We start from the raw sequence: 20,630 nt of genomic DNA on the forward strand, positions 1-20,630 counted from the left end.
AATCATCTCCATAATTTTTGTTTTTTTCCTCACCAAACCAGGCTGTGTTTGGCCTTCAGCGTACATCTCAGCCACTTTATTTCTTTTACCTGGACGGCTACAAAGCACAACGTCACGACACGCTCAAACATCTGAACTGAGGGTGTCAGCTGAAAACCTGCCCGGTGCTCCAGAACACCTCAGGAGCCTAATTATCAAGCAACTGGAGGCAGCTTTCTCAAGCCCCAGCATCTGTTTAAATTAAGGGGGCCCCCCTGGCCTCCAGAGGTCACACCAAATAAAGTTTGTATCTCAGGGAGTGGATTTCTTTTCTCACGGCGAAAGCTGGCAGGATGACATTGAGAGAGCCAGGAAGGAGGGAATAAATGTGGGAGGCAAATAATGGAAGAAAAGTAAGAAAAACATAAGTGATACAAAAATAATAAGTACAAAGACTCAGTTTTCTCAAAACATCAGTATAATCTCCCTTTTAAATTCTTGGAATGCAAGAATGTAAAAATATACAGTGTGTGTACATAGACCTAAAGAAGAAGAAGAAAAAGTAGTCAGATTCACAATGTGCTTGACTTATTGTAACCTTTTAAACTATCGCCTGTTCACTCAGTTTCTTCAATTACAGACAGGCTGGCAGCAGTTTGAAGAGAAGGAATATATATATATATATATAAAAGGACATTGTAGGCAGCACCGCAACAGGCTGAACGACGTCAACCTGTCAGCTCCTCGTTCGCTGTCGTGGTTTTTACTCCCCATCTCCATTTTGTTGATTTGTCTCCGTAAAACAACACCGATAAAAGGCTCTGAAGGTGAGATGATAACAGCAGCGAAGATTAGACCAAACCTTTACTCAAATGCTAAACTGGAAAAGATAAGATGTCGGCGATAAGAGTGAGACGAAACTCAAGGAAGTTTGTATTGTATTGTATTGTATTACTACCTGTAGTACCTGAACGTTTTCCACATTTTGCTGCGATTCACAACCACACACTTTAGAGCAGTGGTCCCCAACCTTTTTAGTACAGCGGACCGGTCAACCCTTCCTAAATTTTCTGCGGACCGGGGGGTGCGCGCGATGCCGTTGTTTCTTACTCATTCCAATCCACAGCATCCGGTTAAGGATTTTCAAAATAAAAGCTCCTCCAGACTCAATACATAGAACGGACATATGGTCCGGTGGTTGGGGGCCACTGCTTTAGAGTGTATAATTAAGATTTTATTTGGTAGACTAACACAGAGTGGTCCACAGTTGTCAAGCTAACCTGTAAGGGTTTACCTTGGAAGCTAAGAGGTTTTCTTCCGGTGTTTACCCGTATTTAGCCAGGCCTCTATAAAAGCTAGAATGTTGGGTTGCATGTCTACCGCTCCAAAAGCAGGAAGTAAACTAATCCAACCAAAACAAACTGCAGTGTCTAATAACGGCTTGTGGTTTTTTTTGGTCAAAAACCCAAAACCGCTAAAATCTGACGCCACTAGGTTTTTATTTACATTTTGTGAAGAAGAAAGTTGCGCTGGTCTTGTTCTGAGGAGTTGGTGTCGTTTCCTTCAGTGGTTCTTGGTACAGCGCCACCACAGGCGAGGAGGGACACAGGTTTTTCCAAAGAGTTTGGATAATTTGATGAAAATTAGCCAGCTGAAAATGTAACAATTGTTGCAATTTTGGTCCCCAATCGAACTGAGTCCACCGGGTTATCTTTATTAGCGACTAGACTTTATTTTGTAGGAAACACTGATACATCACATGGTTTTCACATTTGTTTTCCCAACAAACTACGCTCAAGTTTGAGGCTATAGCATGACAAAATGTGAAAAACTTTTAGCTGTGAATGCTTTTGCAAGGCAAATATGTCTGTAGTTTTAAATCCAACCAACACATTTCATTCTGACTCTTAATATAGCACAGAATCGACCACCTGAACGCAGCACACGCTGGGTCGAGCTCCTTATCAGTCCTCTGCCTGGTCAACAGACACACAGGTGGAAAATTGTAAATATTGAGCCTTGTCCCTGAAAGATGTAGCACAATAGCCCGAGGCAATCCATCCCACTGTTACTTTTTTTATGAACTAATATGTTCATAGTTGTTGCTTCCAAATGACTCAATAAACATCCAATACTTCCTCGCAGATGGCCTTGACCCCGTCATGTGGAAGTGTGTTTCTCGCTGGCACCGGTTCCCCCAACGAGCCTAAACGACAAAAGCGGCTTCGCAAAAGTGGCAATTACCGCTCTAACATCAATTCAGACGCACATAAAAAATAAAAAATAAAATAAAATAAAAAACTACTAGTGTTTTGAGATGGCACAATTACAGGGACAAATAAAGCGAGCTACCAAAAAAAGAAAAATAAAACTCCCGCAGCATAATAATTCAGCTTCAATTAAAGGAGCAGCCCATGCAAATGGGTCATTTAAGACACCGGCCCTTGTCCCCTCACCTCCCGCGTTAAAAGCAGGGGGCTACACGCTGGAAGTCTTTAGCCTGACCTCCAAAGCTTCTCTTTCCCCCTCCTCATCTATATTTATATGAAGGAGCGGCACTAATTTTGCTCAGTAAATCAGTGTGCACGTTTCGTTCTGACCTCCAGCTCGACACTGAATTAAACAATATCAGTTGGCCCCCCGAGAAGCCCGCTCTTTAACAAGCCTTAAATTCCTCCGTCCAATCCATCAGCGGGGATATTTCTGACACACGCAGGGAAGAGCATGAAATAAGGCAATTATTGAACCCTTCAGCCCCATTTTTACGGATTGGCTGCCTGGCTGGCTGGCGGCGCAGAGATACACGGATTTCTTTGCTCTCCAGATGATTCCCTGTGATAAAAATGCTTAAAAAAACAAAAAAAAAAAAAAAAAACCCAAAACAATACCTTGCGCATAAAAAAAAAACCTCAGAGTCATTATCCCGTTAACGCACATCCCCTCTGCCCTCGGAGGGAAAACTTGGATGTGGATCAAGTGTGCAAAAGAGTCACCAGGGGGCGTCTTTTTTGGAGTCTCCTTGACTTTGCTGAGGGAAACAACACAAGTCGCCGCAGTTTGAGAGTTCCAGTTTGAAACGGAGACGGACTTCTCTCCCAGCGCTCCTCTCTGGTGAACGCAGTGGGGGCTCGGTCTGTGTGTGTGTGTGTGTGTGTGTGTGTGTGTGTGTGTGTGTGTGTGTGTGTGTGTGTGTGTGTGTGTGTGTGTGTGTGTGTGTGTGTGTGTGTCTTTCGTGGAGGTGGCAGTCGATCCTGCGAGCCTGGGCGTCCTCTCAGATTGCCTGACAGATAATCCATCACACAGTCAGTGTGTCTGACAGGAAGAGGTCTCAGTCAACTCTCTGTCTCACACAACCGCCCTATAAAGGACAGTCGCCTCCCTTCAGTCCTCTCTGGGGACGCCGCCGCACTCAGGCTTCATTAGAGGGGAATGAAGGCCAGAGATCTGGGGAGATTAAAGTGTGTTTGTGAACTCCAAACTGGAAGGAGGGTGGGAATGAGAGAAAACATAGAGACAGTGTAATAAATGCCAACGACGACTGTTGTCTTACTTTTTTTTTTTCCGTTTTTTTTATCATAACGGAAAAGCTTGTTCTGATATTTTGGAGAAACCCTCCCCCAAAAAAACCAGAAGTTCCATCTGTTGAATTGTGGATGAAGGAAGTGGGAAGTGCTCTCACATCTGGAAAGAATCCTGTTCTCATTTGGAAACGAGCTAAAAATGATACAATAAGCCTGAAGCAGCTTTGATTTGATCCTTGGTGAAAATGGAGGACTTTCCGTAGAACCGTGTTCTTGTTCGTTTATGTCACTTTTGTTTGGTTTTATGCTGCCTTCATCATTTTTTATGATGAACAACATTGTATCGTTGTCGGTGCTTTGATTCCGTCAGTAAAACTGGACAAGAAAACCCAGACACAGACCTTTTGAGGTAAATACAGAGAATTGGAAAAAAATATTTATCACATTGCAACCACAACAAGCGTTAATGTATTTTTATTATTTTCTGAGAAACATCGCAGTGGCTCTCGGTTCTGAAGTGGAAGGAAAATGATACAGATAAATAAAAATCTGAACCGAATCAGAGAAGCAGCAACAGAGACCATGTGAGCTTTGGAGGAGATGCAGATTTCCACAGCTCAGGTGGGAAAACCTGGACAGGTATTAGTCATCAATATATCTGACATAAAATATGGCGGCCACTGTTAAAATGACAGCATGAGATTCTTGTTGGTAGCCATAAATTAAGCTCTTTGGACACACATTGAACTCTTTAGACCGTGTGCAAAAAGCTACATATTTTGTCTATATAGTATAATTTATTTGTTGGCTTTTTAGCACAATATATTGACATGGTATTGTCAAGGTATATTGACATATATAACATGGTTGTAATTACCTTTTTTTTTTTTCTCACACAATTTTTGAGTCGGTAGGTAATGTATTTTATCTTCCTGCTCCTTTTCAAACAGAAACGCAGTGGGAAAGAAATAATTTTGTACTTGATTATGTAATCACATATTTTCTCTGTGCTCCTGATTGCTTGTTTTCTTATTTTTAAAAACCTGTTTGAAATAAACGACATAATTAAAGTCAAATCATCCCACCATAAAACATGGTCCTGTGGACATACTTTTCTCTACTATTGATAGAAAAATTGGTTAGAGTTGATGAAAAAGTCAGTTGAGACTAAAGCTGCTGGGGGATTAATAATTACAGCTGGAAATGGATCTGAAAAATATTGAGGTGACGAAATGAAAACGATGCTTTATCAGAAATTACAAACAGTAAAGCAGATTTCACAATTATCTATTTTTGATGATCTACAAACCCAATAAGCACATACATGGAAAATATGGGAAAAACTTTAAAAGGTCGGACTTTTAAAAGGTTCTAAGAAAAACTGCTGAGAAATAATTGAACCGTATTGCAATGTTGTCCTTTCTAAATATGTCTATTTTTTTTTTTTATCTCTAGAGACTGTAATTGAAGATGCATTCCAACAGGTTCTGTTCCCCAGAGTTTAATGTGTTTAAACGGGTTTAAAAAGAGTGTCAATATTCACAGGGGAGCAGCTTCTGTATCCTGAAGGGCCAATCAGAAAGGAAGAAGCCATAAACAGCATAAAAACCCAGATTACAGTTTGAAAACAAACCCAGAGACCAAAAAAACAACAAAAAGAAAAAGAAGTCGATATTCTTGGAGACACGGTGTCGTCAGATTTAATGAAAATTTTACCTCAAACACCAATGGGTCTTTCAAATAATTACTTTGTTGAACAAACCTGGCATGGAACCAAAATCTGCCAAACTATTGAAAGACACTTGTATTATTTTGCAAATGGGTAACATGTTGGCAATCCTAGCTGACCTTGATCCGTAGGTCATTGACTTAATGTCAGAATGTGGGAAAATAAAGTTAAAGTCTCATTTTAGAGTAAATTTTATAGCAAATATTGGCTGTCAGCTGTGTAAAAGCTCTAACCTAATGAACGTCAGGTCCACACATCAACCAGAAACCGCTCTGAGTCGCATTTCGTTATCGCCCGGTCCCGTTCCGCCCATTAGAAAGCGACATGCGGACAAGAGGGTGACGCCGGAGGACTCATTCGTTCTCATACGTGCTGAGAAATCTTTCAAAACATTTGTTGCCTCGCTGGCACATTGTCTCACTCTCTGACCTTCTGGACACCTAATTGGGACGTCTGTGTGAAAAATCTGGAGCGACGCTGCAGAAATCTGTTCCTGAAGCGTTTCACAAACAGGCTGAGAGGTGAAAGAAACGCATAACTTTTTAAAACAAATGGTGCCAAACATTTTGAAAGAAAGTTTATTCTACAGTTATGAGGTGGACATGGAAGAATGTTGATTTGGACATCAATAAGCTGGTGTAAGACCGATTTTAAGTTTACTTACTGAGCACTCTGGGTTTTTATTTCAAATTACGTGCTATCTGAAAGACTTCCTGGCTCTGATTGGTCGTTTCCCACAGAGCCGTGTATTTCTGCAGATGGCTGCTGGACTGCAGGAAGAAAGCAGAGCCGGTAAACGTTTTCCCAGATTGTTTGTCTCCTGCTATTCTGCTGTTAAACGGTGACAGTTTTAACAAACGCCTACAAAATCCCCAGAAATTGTTCACAAAAATCACACACTGCAGCTTTAAAGATGTACTTTTATTGGCGCGCTTCATTCTGAACTCTGGTAATTTTACAAATATTTCTTCTGCGAAGCTTTCTGCCCGTCTGATGCGATAAAGTGGAAACGCCAAACAAGCAACCTATTGTGTTGCACTCAGGCTGCAATTTTTTTTCCTTCCCCATGAAATCAGTGTGTATAAACCGGTATTGATTCTCTCTTCATGCAGACAGATAAATGTATTCACTGGGCTGCGATGTGCCGCTTTACTCTCAGCTTGAATAAAACTCCCACAACTACACGATAGCTTCACATCACGATGCTCATTTACCTCTGGGTCGTTAATAAAGAGAGAAGACAAAAAACAAACAAACCTGAATGTAGCTTTAAAAGTGACCTAGATAAATATGCATATCCATAGTTTGTCTTTTTGCCAAGCCTGTTAAAGAGTCGCATCACATTGAGTTAAAATATCATTAACAAATCTCAGATGGTATTTATTTTACTGTGGTTGCTCAAATTCAAGGATGGATTGTTCAAAAAATTTTCACAGTCAGATTATTCTGCTGTTAAAAGAATACATTTTATATTTATTAAGGTTTTTTTGCACATTCTTTTTTTTCTATCAGGGATGCCAATAAACATTTGCACCTTAAAGCACTACAGATAAATGATGAAGGATGCTCTGTCTTTCCCGGAGTCAACAGAGTCTGAACTCAAGGACAAAACGCTGGAGCTCTTTTCTCAAACAGACACTTCCATCAGATTCTGCAAACACACTATTTTTCTTTTTTATAAATAGGCAAAAAAAAATATAGTAGAGTCAGTAGTAATTATATGTTTCCTTCCCAACGTTTCTGTCTGCTGGCTGTTTCACACAGAGGGGTCCATCCTCCAAAAACACACACGTCACTTCTTTGAAATATCAGTTTTTAATCTCTTGGATTATGTACACAACTTTCAACCTTTGTTTTAGTTGTTGGTATACATTCATGATTTTATAAAATGATATATTTCCCCCATTCTAGTTTCAGCATTTTACAAAATAAAAATAAAAAGTTTAGAGATGATCGAGCTGTAATGTCAGCATCCAAACTTTTCAACCTTCAATCCTCAGGCACAAATATATGGAATTAGCACACTTTAAACGTAAGACATGTCAAATGAGACACATGTAAGATGCTGCATCTACCCCGAGCCTTGAAGTGAACAGTTTGCACCAAACGTCTTGCCGCCCTTTAGCTTATGTTACATTGGAAAAGTTCAGTTTTTCTTGTGCTTAAGAAGTACAAAAACGTCTTCCTTTCCCTACAAAAATGAGCATAAACACCATAATATCCAGAGAGACGCGTCTCTTTCCACTAGAAAATGGAATGTAATGAAATGAAAGTGAAAAACTTCAATCCATTTTCTGTCGGAGTTTCTGGAAACTCTTAAGATGTCTCCTAAAGAAAGGCTGGGAATTTTCTCCAATCAAGATGAAACGACGGTTAAAGTAATGAAAAGCAGTCAATTTGTTATATTTAGAAAAAACAAAAAAAAGCATGACTGTAAAACAATTTTAAAACGTATACAAATATGGAAGTGAGAACTCTGATGTTGATGAGAGAAAATGGAAGTTTGTTGATAGAAAAGGCTGCTGGTGATGATGGAGGCCACTGGGGAGGAAAGTGTGAAGATGTTGGCAAAATCTCTCATTTCCTGATGGCGGCCACCGCTTTCTTGGCGGCGTCATCCAGGTTGTCGGCTGCTGTGATGGGCAGGCCGCTCTCGGTCAGGATCCTCTTAGCTTCGTGAACGTTGGTGCCTGACAAGAGAGAGAGAAAAGCAAAACCCGAATAAAAGAGGCATCATGGGAAATTACTCTGAACAGAGAACCTGAAGGTTTCAAAAAGTCAAATTCAAGACTTTTTAAGACCTAAATGAAAATTAAAACTGAATAAAATATATAGATATGGAGGATGGTTGGGAGATGATGCTATAGCACAATAGCATAAATTGTGAACTTTCTGGGGTCTGCTTGTGGCTCTTTTGTGCTTCTCACTACATATAACTCTCTACAGCCTTAACCCCCATCGTGCCTAGCTTAAGAGTATTTATTCTTTTTTTTGGGCAAAGAATGCATCTAGCCTCATATGGGTTGACAAAAAAAATGAAATCCATCCAAGTCAACCAGGGATAAATTTGCTCTTACCTATAATAGATGCAAAAAAGCTATCTAGCTAACAGGGGTATAATAGCAGCTAGCTACCAGTAGCCTCAACCACCTCGAGTCATGACGCAGTGAAGATGTCTAGTATTTTGCCTGACAGAAAACTAAATACACAAGATCAAATAGTCTTGAAACAACAAACTTAAGACTTTGATTAACAAATTTAAGGCCGGTTTACATGTTCTAAGACGGATTTAAGACATTTTAAGGCCTTAGTTTAGATACAGGAATTTCATTCTTTTCAAGGATGCGCAGACACGCTGCTTAACAAGGTTTGACCCGATCCGACATCTGGAGTTTAAAAGATAAACAGAGGAACAGCTCCTCAGAAGGAATCACCCCATGGGTCAATGATAGGACATTCACCCGCTGATCCCAGAGCAGTGTTACGGTAATGTGTGTGTGTGTGTGTGTGGATGCTCCCCTGGCTGAGCCGAGGTCAGAGAGAGCAGGTGCTGGTTGACACGCGGCTGATCACAGCCTTCGGCGAACCTGAAAGAAAAAGCCCAGAAACCTCCTGGAGGGATGCGGGGTAATCCCCCGAGCCGCTGTGACACGGTGACTGGGCCGCACGCTGCTCAGCCAAATGTGAACCTCACAACACAGAGCGGGGAGGAGAGGCGAGAGAGGGCGACCGAGTGGATGGTGGGGGTGGGGATGGCAACGGAGCAAAAGGTCAAACGAAGCAGTGATGCCCCAGTGACTGCTGTAGGAGGCGGGAAGATCCAGCTGTTTGCTTGGCATTTACTGAGTCTACACACAATGGGAAAAAAACAAACAAACTTCTATTTACATAATGTGTCTCATCTGATCAACAGCTCTTTACCCGATCAGCTGATCTCCTGTTGTAGCAAACCAGGACGACTCTCTTCCAGGAAGGGAGGAGATTATCCTGACTTATCCTTGAGCAAATTGTCAAAGTGAGGTTCAGTGGAGCAGTAGGATGTTGCGCATTTGAATAATTTGGAGATTTCTATGTTTATCAGCAGGAAACCATCATAAACGATTTGTTGGCAGTAAATCGGGTCACGTAAACGGTGCCTTCCACAGGGATTTACACTTCTCGACCTTTTAGGAGAGGAAAGAACTCTGAGCCCTAAATTGAACTTTCTGGGTGACGCGAAAATAATGTCTCTTCTAGCAGAGGGGTTTCCAAGCGTTTCCATTTTTTCCCACGGCGCTCCAAAAGCCATTAGCTTCTGTTCAGGGACCGCATTTAGTAAACACACAGACAATGCTACAAAATATGTAAAATAAAAAATTCAACCTTTAGAATGTATTTATTCCCCTGGATTTCATTCACTATTCAGTAATAATTTCATTCGTTTAGCATAAATACTGCCTCATGTTTTCTGGTTTTAGCTCTTAGGGTTTTTACCCACCTGATAAATTTGACAATCAGCCAATCAGAGGGATGAGCAATGAACATTTCAGTTAATTACTTTAACATATTTATCACAATAATCATTGATAGATTGGATTTTAAGCTAAAAAACCCCAACACTAATTAGATCACATTTTTTTTTATTTTTCATTCCCACCCCCGTATTTTCCCTCCAATCCTTTTGAATCCCCACCAGCGCCCCCTAGTGGCCCTGGCCCCAACTTTGAAAAACACCAATATGAACACATCATTTCCACTGTGAAACATGGTGGTGGCAGTATCATGCGGGTGGGAAGGCTGTTCTTGAAATCAAAGCATCGTCATGTGTTATAATGGTCCAGCAGTGGGATTGGTTTTCACAATGTAACAGAGTGACCCTGTGACAGTAAACTCATCTATCTGCTTAATAGCAAAAAAAACAACAACAAAAAAAGTATTTTTTGTGTAATTTTCACATTCATTTGTCACTTAATTTACCAGATCAATACCTGATTAACTGATGTCCTTGCAGCTTAAGCCGCTCTGGTTTTGGTCAGGTTAGTGCTAGCTCAGACGCTCCCAGCTTGACCTCGGCTCCCCCCCGGCTCCCCCGCCCCCCTGGCTGGCCTGTAATTAAAACGGCGTGGTACGTGAATTCCCCGGAGGCCCGGCCTCCCTGATCAATAGACCTTTCATGAGGAATTCTATTACCAGCGCCACTTAGCGCCTAATATTTCACCTCTTTTGTCCAGGCGTATAAGTCACTCCATACACATTTTCCGCGAGCTCACACTCCAAAACAATCAATTCGGCGATGTGATTAATTAGAACGCTAGCAGGAAGAGACCTTGTTCTGACACGCGAGCGGGGGATAGGGTGTCTCGAGTCGTTTTCTCGTCAAGCGGCGGACGGTGAGCCGGCCGGGTGTACTCGTGTCTCAATTGCTGACGCTGTCGCTCACACACACACACACACACACACACACGCCCACACACACACACGCACGCACGCACACACACACACACACACGGAAAGAAAGAGAGAGGAACACTGTAGAGCTGCTCGCTTTACATTCAGGAGACTGACCAATGAGCTGCTCTAGGATTGATGGATCTATGATGCTCTGCTGTCAGACGTATCTGCCAGATGATTAATTCAACAAGCTTAAAAACAACACTGGAAAAGAAAAAAAAACACAAGCGGAGAAGCTGTCACTGCAAATACATTCTATAGGAGCTTTCCTTAAAAAAAAAAAAAAAAAAAAAAAAAAAGACAAATAAGAAAAAGGAAAGAGTGAAATGATTTAAACATTTTTCCACCCCCCCCAAACCGTAAATATTTATAAGCAGCAGTGGCGCGTGCCACATTGTTCCGACGATGCAGCTGCGCTACCTGTGCAAAGTGTGAAGGCAGGCAGGGAGAGACACATCTGCGGGAGAGAGGAGGAAAAGTCATGCATTTATGTGGCGCGTTTTGCTGCACGTGTGTGCGTGGCGGCTGATTGCAGTTCCGCTGCGAGCGGTAGGGAGCACTGATGGCTCACAGCGGCAGCGGCGAAGACGGAGCCCCGCTGGATGAGAGCGAGTGACCGAGTGGAGGAGGAGGAGGAGGATGAGAGGAGGCATTGGAGGAGGATCCTTGTTTATTCATGTGGGTTCTCACCTGCAGCCACTAGGTGCTGCCAGAGGACTACTTACAGGCTGCATAGGATGCAGGACACTGAGCATTATGCCTGTGTTCATGGACGTAGATTTCAAGAAATTACAAAGTCATTGACAAGTGTATTTACTTAGTAATACTGTTGAAAAAAGTTCACATTTATTTGGATGATTTTGGGCCAGAGCTCATGGAAAAACTAGAAATAATTTTCTTTAAAAAAAATAAAGAAATAAAATATCTTATGTATTATTTTTATCTTTCTAAGTGTTTTCGTCTGGTGTGGTTTGCTTTCACGTTTCACTTTTTCGCAAGCGGACTACAATTTGAGAATCATCATTGCTCCCATCTGACAGACGTGACAGGAGGGGGATTTATCACAGACCTGGAGAAAAACAAACATGGACGTCCTGCTTGCTGCATTTGAGCTGTTGCTACAACTGCAATAGTTTTCTGATGGTCAATAGCAGCTCATTAAACCCAGGTTTCGCCGTGGGATATTTCTAATTTTGGAGCGGCGTCGGCAAAAGCTGCTGCAAGCTGAACGAGACGAGATGCTCTGTGCCTCCTGACCCACAATGTGCAGTCAGCAGCACCGCTAAGCAGAAAACGGGCGGATCGGCTGCCACTCCAGTACAATCAGTACGTGCAGCAGTGGCATTAGCAACACCGAAGGGCTTATTTTTGCTATAATGTTCGGCAAAGTACTAAAAAAAAGTATATTTCCTGTAGCTGGTTTGCATTGGGGCCGGTTTGTGTTCACACCAGAGTTTGTTTGGAAGCGTAAAAGGTGGGTCTGGGTCCGGTTGTTTGGACTGCACCAGGGTGAAAAACATCGGCCTACTGAAAAGCATGGCAATGTGCTACACAGTTAAAGTACTTTTTACAATATAATGACAACCTTCAGCTCGGCCTTGTGCATCCGTCTCTCATCTTCCTTTTAACGATACCTGGTATCGATGCCTACTCCAGGATATCGCCAGGCTAGCAAGTGCAGTAATGTCGTGGTTGTTGAGCCATCTTCTGGTATCTTTGGGAGGACGGGCAGGTTACAAACCCTGCTAGGATACGAAATCACGATCTACCTAATGCTTGTCAGCAGCTCTGAAATGTCCTGGCGGATCTCTGTGGAGACTTTGGACTAGATGAAACCGAATGATGCGTCTCCTCGGACCTTTACTGGGTATTTTAGCAAAATGAATAAGACAGTTGTAGCCTATCACCTGGATATGTCAGCGTATGGTTGCTCTTGAACAACCGACCGCTGCTGCAGTGGACACCTTGTGAATCTCCGACAAACTCACGAATGGACTTTGCTTTACGTGCCGCCTGTCACTTGTGCACATTTTTTTCAACCGCACTTTTTCCTTTGACTGAACTTTCCATTAATATGTAAAATGGTCTCGACATTTTAAAATGGTCAAGACCATCATCTCTGATTGGCCTAAGTGTTGATTACCTAATTTTGGGTTTCCCAAAGCAATAATCAAACTTAGCAGAAATAAAAGCTTGAAATACATCACACTGGATGCATCTGCATATAATGCAAGTTATACTTTTTTAATCCATAACTCATCATTACTGATAAAATTAACTGAGATCCAGCTCTACCTGCTAGTATAAATTGCAACAACCGTGTTTTTTTTAAACTCCTCAGACTTTGATTTATTAATTATTGAGTCAGAGTGAAATGAGCCGGCAACAAACTAAGCCAGATCTGCAGTTAGTGTTTAGCTGTGTGATAAACTGCCACTTTACAACTCCAAACATCTTTTGGAGCTCTCCTCCAATTAGAAAGTTCACTTGCGACAATTGAGAGAACGTCACTTTAATCCATGAGTTAATTACGGGCCAACTTTTAAAGAGCATAATAAGGCCAGGGACTGGGCCAGTTTCTGCACAGGAGAACTTCAATTGATGCCACCGAACATAAAACTGTGACTAACTTCATCTTAGCACGCCGACATCTGTTGGGAAAACTCGTCTCTAACACGTAGGAAAAATTATTAAGTTGGGTCAGTTTCATACACAAAATGTACCTGAAGCCCATTGATGCAGACAGAAAAGCAAGTCGAGATCATTTCTTTTCTTTGGTTTTTGTGAAACAAGGAACACTTAGTGGATCTACATCACCTTCCGGTTAATCCGTTCTCAATCAAATTAATGGCTTAATCCAGGGGTTTTCAAAGTATGAAAGGGTGAGCCCCCCTCCAAGGAGCACAATGCCTGCTGCGCCCCCCCTGCCCCCCCGTGGAGGGGGGCGGAGTTGTAAAAACTCCACCTTCAGCCCCGCTCTGGCCAAAACCAGTGATGGCATAGTTACTTTGAAAAAGTAACTTTAATCAGACTACTGATTACTCCTTGAAAAAGTAACTTAGTTATATTATTGACTACTTGACTTGGAAAGTAACTAAGTTACACTAAAAGTAACTTTTTAGTTACTTTCAGCAGCTGCTAACAACAACGCTCTGCCTCCTGTGAAAATCACATTGAGCTTTGCCAATACTTAATTGTAAGTTATTTTATAATGGTAACATCAACAATGTGTCTCCACTGATAAGGTTGAACTGAAGAGGAGATTGTACAAAAAACAGTACAAAAAATAAAAAACATGAGTAATTTGTGTGGTCCACTGTTGTCTGGAAAACTCTAAGAAGGATTTTAAAGCCCCCCTCCCCCCAGCCTCCAGATTCTGCGTTACGCCCCTGAGTTTGATGTCGCAGCGCACAGAGCTCCTCCTGCAGCTCCACAGCTCACATGGCTGCACAGATTTGTGACACTTACCGTAATATTAATAATTATAACGGTGCTAACTTGCCATTATAACTATTGCCAACTACGGACACGTTTATTCGTGGCTGTTTTCACGTTTAGTGCGCTGTTCATATTGGTCTCGATGTTTGCAGTTTTCTGGAGCGCAACTCGAAGCTAATTAAGTTGACATTAACAAAGACACAGCGGGACGGATCATCCGGGAAATGATGAAGACGGAGAGACTGACTAAAACTACCTTAATGACGGACAAATTCTGGGATTTATTATGAGTCTCTGCTTATTTCCAAGCCCAAATGAGTAACTTCACGTTCAAAAACGAGCCCAAAAAGGCGCAACCCGCCACTCATTAAACTTGCAAGCGACTTTTAAAAGATGAAGCCCAAAGCCGCTTATAATAATCGGACTTGTCGACAGAAACTCAAAATAGTTCCAGTTTTTCCACCAACAAAATGCGCATCTCCCCCCATTTTTAACATTTCTGTTGCATAGAGACGTCGGTCACTCGACAAGACACGTAGAGGAAATATGATTAAATAACAAAAGAAGACAGTAACGCACAGTAACGCAAAAATGATTTTGATAAGTAACTGTAGTCTGACTACTGGATTTGAAATAGCAACGCGTTAGATTACTCGTTACGGAAAAAAGTGGTCCGACGTCAGTAACGTTACTGACATCACTGGCCAAAACATCCTCTAAGGTGGGAAACATTTCCACTGATCCCCGCTCCACACGCGCACCCCACAGTACCAACTTTTTCCTAAATCCACAGAGTTGAAGTTAATGCGTAAAAGACGTTTCTCTCACATCAGTAGACAGCAAGCAGATAGCTTTTCCGGTTTACTTTTTCCCTCGCACCGCGCCTCCCCTAAAGTGCTCTGGCGCCCCCCAGGGGAGGCGCGCCTCACACTTTGAAAACCGCCGGCTTAATCCAAGTCTGTGATTCTCAAACGGTGGTGCAAGGACCACTGGTGGGGAAAAAATGGCGAAAGCAGACAACAGTGAACCATCAAGTGCTGGTTCACTTGATAGTTGTGTTCAATTTACCTTTGGATTCAGAGCTCCGGTCTCTGGATAACATCAAACCCAACTAAACCAACATCCTTTTGGTCAACATTTCCTCAGGCATTCTTTGAGCCATTTCAGACATTCGGATTTTTAAATGATACCTCTTCCATCCAATATAATCTCTAACCCACCGTCTCGTGTATTAACATTTTCTAAATATTTTTTTAAACAGCAAACTTTTGCTAAAACTTATTTCTTCATAGAAATGCATGGGGCAGCTTTGAGATCATCGTGCTCTCTGAAGGTTAACTACCTGATCATTCCTTCCAGCAAGAAACGCCATTTAAATCTGTCAGATGGTTATATTTTTTATTTTTGCTCATGATTAAACTTCTTTCGCACATTTCTAGTAAAACTCATCTAATGTGTCTCCTTATTTTAGCTTCAGCTTACAGAATTCATGCGTCATTTACAGAGAAAATACAATTCTTCCGGTGAATTTTCTCTGCAACTAGGCTAACCGCTAAACTAGCTTCTGGGAGCTAGCTCACATGTAGCTACATGTCCTGTTGCCACAGTGAAAGATTACATGAGAAACATGAAATTTCCAGTCCCTGCAAATCTTGTCCACAGGAGCTATGACTATGCAAGGCAGCCATATTGGATTTTAACAGTGTGGAACTTTTTTTTCTTCCTAATTTTGAACTCAAAGAGACAAAAAAGTTAGCTGATAGTAAAAAATATTTGGAAAATTATGTCTTTTTTTTCCTGCTCTATGATGTAAAACAGTAAACCGAAAAAGTTCAAGTCAGGCTGTAATATTTTAAAAAATGTCTCTAGCAGTACTTGAAAAACATTCGGTTGACTGGAATGGCGCTTCAGACGAACATTTTACAAAAAAAAAAAAAAAAAAAAATCTAAACTATTTTTAGAAAGAATAAACACTTAAAAAATATTAACAATTAAATACTAACCAACAGAGCCCCAACAGTTCAACACTGAGAGGACTAGCTGTTCCCCCACTTGCTGACCTCTAATCTTTATGCAAAAAAGAAAGTTTCTTCATATCAGAGCGACATTCTTCGACTCTGAATATGATTGCTGCATCTCATAATGTTTCAGCACCGAGCGGTTAGCGTATTCCCTTTACGTTCCGGGATGAAGAACCCCCTCCGCCCTCATGTGTCCAACATCAAATGCCTCTCGTTTGAAGGCAGAGCAGGGGGGATCCTCAATGCTGCAACAGCTTCTTCCTTTGAAGTGCTAGCCAGCCATTAATTTAAGTTTTCATGTCTTTTAAACTGTCTAGACCGCTGTTTAAGAAAGAAGTAGCGCAGCTAAGTCGACTGGATTTAAACCACATATTTGACACTGGCAGTTTAATCTCCGGGATCATGTTTTTGGTGAACTCTAAAAAGCCTAATGTGTCGGGCAGAAGCAGCAGCAGCAGCAGGAAAAAAAAAAAAAAAAAAAAAAAAAAGTATTTAAGACGTACAGGATTTATTCTGATAATCTAAATGCAGAAAGCTGCGAGTCTTTTGGTACACTCTGTGCAGAACAGCCATTAAAAGAATAACGGCTCGGATTCTACTGAAGGTCCCGTTTTAACCTTATTAGGATCCAAAATCTCTTCTTAAATAAACAAGGCGACACCTTTGAGCAAAAATCAAACCTTTGCTCTCCGACAGCCTCCTACAGAACGGTTCAGTGAGTCAATAGGTTGGAGAACGCAGTCACTCTTTCCCCTGGACCCTGAGGACTACTTAAAGGGAAAATTGTCTCTTCAAGTCGCAGCAGACAGTATGCTCACAGTGCAATGAGTCCATTTTCCTGCTGTAGCCAAAGAGGGCAGTACTGCACTTTCTCAAGGAGCTCCTCCTATTTATGCCTCCAATATTTTTCACCACACATGCGTAAATATTTTCAGATTTTTTTTTTTCCCCCTGAGCTGAATCAGTTAGACGAATATAAAATGGCAAGATTACAGTCATTCCCCCCCACAAACATTAATACATCCTTAATAGCACCCTGACCACATGGCACTTCTCCTCTACATCTGGGAATACATAACTCTCCGCCTGTGCAATCAAGCGCCGCCTTTTAAAAAGAGCCTTTCCAATTAAAAGTGCGCCCATTAATCCATCCTGATCCCGTTGAAGAGCGCCAGGCCGTCCTCGCCGCCCGGCATCCGAGCGAGCGAGCTGAGCTGATTGATTCCGAACCAATCCTCTCTGCAACACTGAAGCCCACGATGTAATGACCCACGACTAAAGCCTGGATTAGGCCCAGGCCAGGAGAGCGCTGGTCGGGAGCGTCAGACGGAGCTGACCTTCTGCCACGTTTGCGAGTCAGGCTGAATTACGCAGCCCTAATATGAGAAATGTTTCAACTTACTGAGAGGCAATTTTAATTGCTAATTTGGTTACTTCGACTGGAGCCAAACGAGGCACTTGTGGGCCCTTCCTCTCTGGTAACAATTTAAATGAACTGGATGTTTCGACTGTGTGCTTAATCAGCGGCGCAGCCGGTTTTAAAATACACGGAGGAATGTTCCAGCAGAGCTTCTTTCCCCTCCGTTTGGCTTTTACAGTGCGACTGTGGCTCTGCGGGTAGAGTGATCGGAAGGTTGCAGGTTCGATTCCAGCTTCCTCCTGCCACATGTCGATGTGCCCCTGGGCAAGGCACTTAACCCTAAATTGCCTACCGATCAGCATATCGGTGTATAAATGTGTGAGCGTTTGTGAGGGTGAATGTGACTCTAGTGGTCCAATTGATTGGGAAAGTGAAATATAAGTTCAGTCCGTTTACCATTTAAAGTCAAAACGCACTTATGATTTTATTTCATTAGGCTACATCTAAGTTACTTTACAGACAAACGTGACTGAAAGCAATGTTCACACTTTGTTTTCTTCTGAAAATGTGTGCATTGACCGTCGTGCTCCAGCTAGCTGTCCATTACCAGCTACTGCGCCTCCGCACACAGCCAGGTCACGGGAGCAGGCTAAAAGCCTTGAGCTAGAAACTGTATATTAAATGCTAATAAACACACACCCTTCACTTTGTGCTCTGGACACACGACTAAGTAGGATCTCGACAATTAAGGTAAGCAGTAACTGGCCCCGTGTCGGTGAGAGCCACAGCTTCCCACACACGGTGGACTGAGCGGCATTAGCATACGCAGGTGAAAGGTGAGCCAATCAGTGCTGCGTCAACTGCTGCTCTGACTGCCGCTAATGAAACGCGGAGCAGAATGTGATGTGTGTGAAAAATGCACTGCTATTCTAACAGCGACGACGGGCCGCAATGAGGGAGTGGGCCAAGCGCCATATACACAACAATGGCTCCAAAGTTTTGTACTCATTTACAGAATGAAGTGCCACAAGAATCCCATTTGTAGTTGGTCTAAAGCCAGGTAGGGACACAGCAAACATGAGGCTTACATGCAAAATACGTTGTTTACTGCACATCATTCTGAACTCACCATTCCAACAGCGAGACATCGTCAGAAAAGAAACAGAAAAGCTGATTACAAGGTATGTGAAGCTAGATACACGTGCTAGAATGGCCTAGTCTAAGGCCACACCAAAATTCAACTGCGACTCTGTGGCAAAACTTGAAAATTGCCATTAGCAGAGACACTACGGCCAATCAGAGCTAGAGCCGTTTTGGGAACAAAGCACATCAGTCTCCAGATGTGCAAAACTGATAAGGTTTCAATAAGAGGCTGAATGGAAACGAACATCAAACATTTCAGTTTGTAAGCAGCGTTTTATTTCCTGTCACTTCACAGTTATGCACTATTCTGTGTTGGCCTATCGTAAAATCTCAATCAAACAGAGAGAAATGTGTAGTTGTAATGGGACATAGTGGAAATATGTTCAAGGGGCGTCAATACGTTTTGCAAAGCACTCTGGACTGTGAATCAGAACTTCCTGAACAATTCATCTGTTTGCATGGCAGATCTCAAAGACAGTCAAAACCTGAGACATAGAGAACAGGAGGCTGTTGGATTTATTTTCTGTTTTCTAAGACGCCATCGTTTCCTATTCATATAAAATTTCTATTACGGTGAAGTGCTTTTAATATTGGCTAGCGGGAAATCAATGCAGTGTACACTGTATTCTGTAGGAGCACGAGGAAAAGCGTTGGCTTGTCAGTGCACGAGATACTGTTTTACCTTCGAGCCTGACCACCAGCGGGACCTTGAGCTCCAGCTCTCGACAGGCTTTGGTGATGCCGTTGGCAATGATGGCACAGTTGACGATACCTCCAAAGATGTTGACCAAGATGGCTTCGACCTGCGAAAAGATAAGGTATCTTAGCGTGGAAGCCGGCGACGCAGGGTTTTTGCAAGTTAATGCACAACATATGAACAAGAGCGTTTGGATTTAATAAAACCGTTTTCAGCCAATGTACAGGAAAAAAAAGGACTGCATGAATGGTCAAGTAGCCTGAAGAAAACCATTAAAAAGCCAAAGAGCACAGAAACAAGCTAAAAACAATCAGAAGTAATTTGGGGTGATGAGATCAAAAGTTATGTTTATGGCCATAATCACCTACGCTGAATTGGTAGAGCAGTCAACAAAGCCTCTTATGGAAAGTATCCTCCTAGTATGAAATGGCGGTGGATCGATCCTGATGCTGGTGTTTTGGAGACGTAGACACTTTGGTTGAAAATTTGCACTATTCAGATATAAAGCTGAGCACATGATTGGATGTTCTAGCATGAAAAGGATCCAAAACAACAACAACAACAACAAAAACAGGTTGAGCTGTCACTGGCTACAGCAGAAATAGTGAAGGTTCTAGGGAGGTCACCTCAGAATCACTGAGCTACTTTTGGGGAGATGTCAAACATGCAACGGCGCCTCCGCACACAGCCAGGTCACAGGAGCAGGTTAAAAGCCTTGAGCTAGAAAATGTATATTAAATGCTAATAAACACACACCCTTCACTTTGTGCTCTGGACACACGACTAAGTAGGATCTCGACAATTAAGGTAAGCAGTAACTGGCCCCGTGTCGGTGAGAGCCACAGCTTCCCACACACGGTGGACTGAGCGGCATTAGCATACGCAGGTGAAAGGTGAGCCAATCAGTGCTGCGTCAACTGCTGCTCTGACTGCCGCTAATGAAAACCGCAACACAATGCAGTGTGTTAATCATCCACTGCTATTCTAACTGCGATGATGGGTTGCCATGGCGGATGAAACAAGGCGTGGCAAGCACTGGATACACAACAATGGCTCCAAAGATTTATATAAGTAAAAAAGAATTAAAAAATCATACACAAATTTCCATTGAAAATTAAGTGCAACCACTCAGATGTCCCCTTGGTAGTCATTAGTCCACCTGTGTGTACTTTAGTCTCAATATTCAGCAGCAAGAGGGTTTTTTAGGTGAACACTGGCGAGCAAACAGGATGATGAAGTCAAAGAAGGCACCACAAAAGCCAAGGACACCGTGAAGATTAAAGCAGGGTTGGGTTAAAAAAAAAATAAATAA

The 20,630-nt window shown here is 42.2% G+C and overlaps 1 protein-coding gene across 1 annotated transcript in view; it reads right to left on the bottom strand.

Annotated features, from left to right (window-relative positions):
- Positions 1 to 7,025: 7,025 nt before the first annotated feature.
- Positions 7,026 to 20,630, bottom strand: part of suclg2 (succinate-CoA ligase GDP-forming subunit beta) — a 111,357-nt gene continuing 97,752 nt past the window's right edge. Inside the window, exons 10-11 of the mRNA XM_044122735.1 lie at positions 19,304 to 19,424; positions 7,026 to 7,919 (exon numbers count right to left, since the gene is read on the bottom strand). Coding sequence (XP_043978670.1) covers positions 7,807 to 7,919; positions 19,304 to 19,424 — 234 coding nt within the window. The 3' untranslated portion in view covers positions 7,026 to 7,806. The remainder of the gene's footprint in view (positions 7,920 to 19,303; positions 19,425 to 20,630) is intronic.

Source organism: Gambusia affinis, linkage group LG07 (genome assembly GCF_019740435.1).
Source record: "Gambusia affinis linkage group LG07, SWU_Gaff_1.0, whole genome shotgun sequence".
Classification (NCBI taxonomy): Eukaryota; Metazoa; Chordata; class Actinopteri; order Cyprinodontiformes; family Poeciliidae; genus Gambusia; species Gambusia affinis.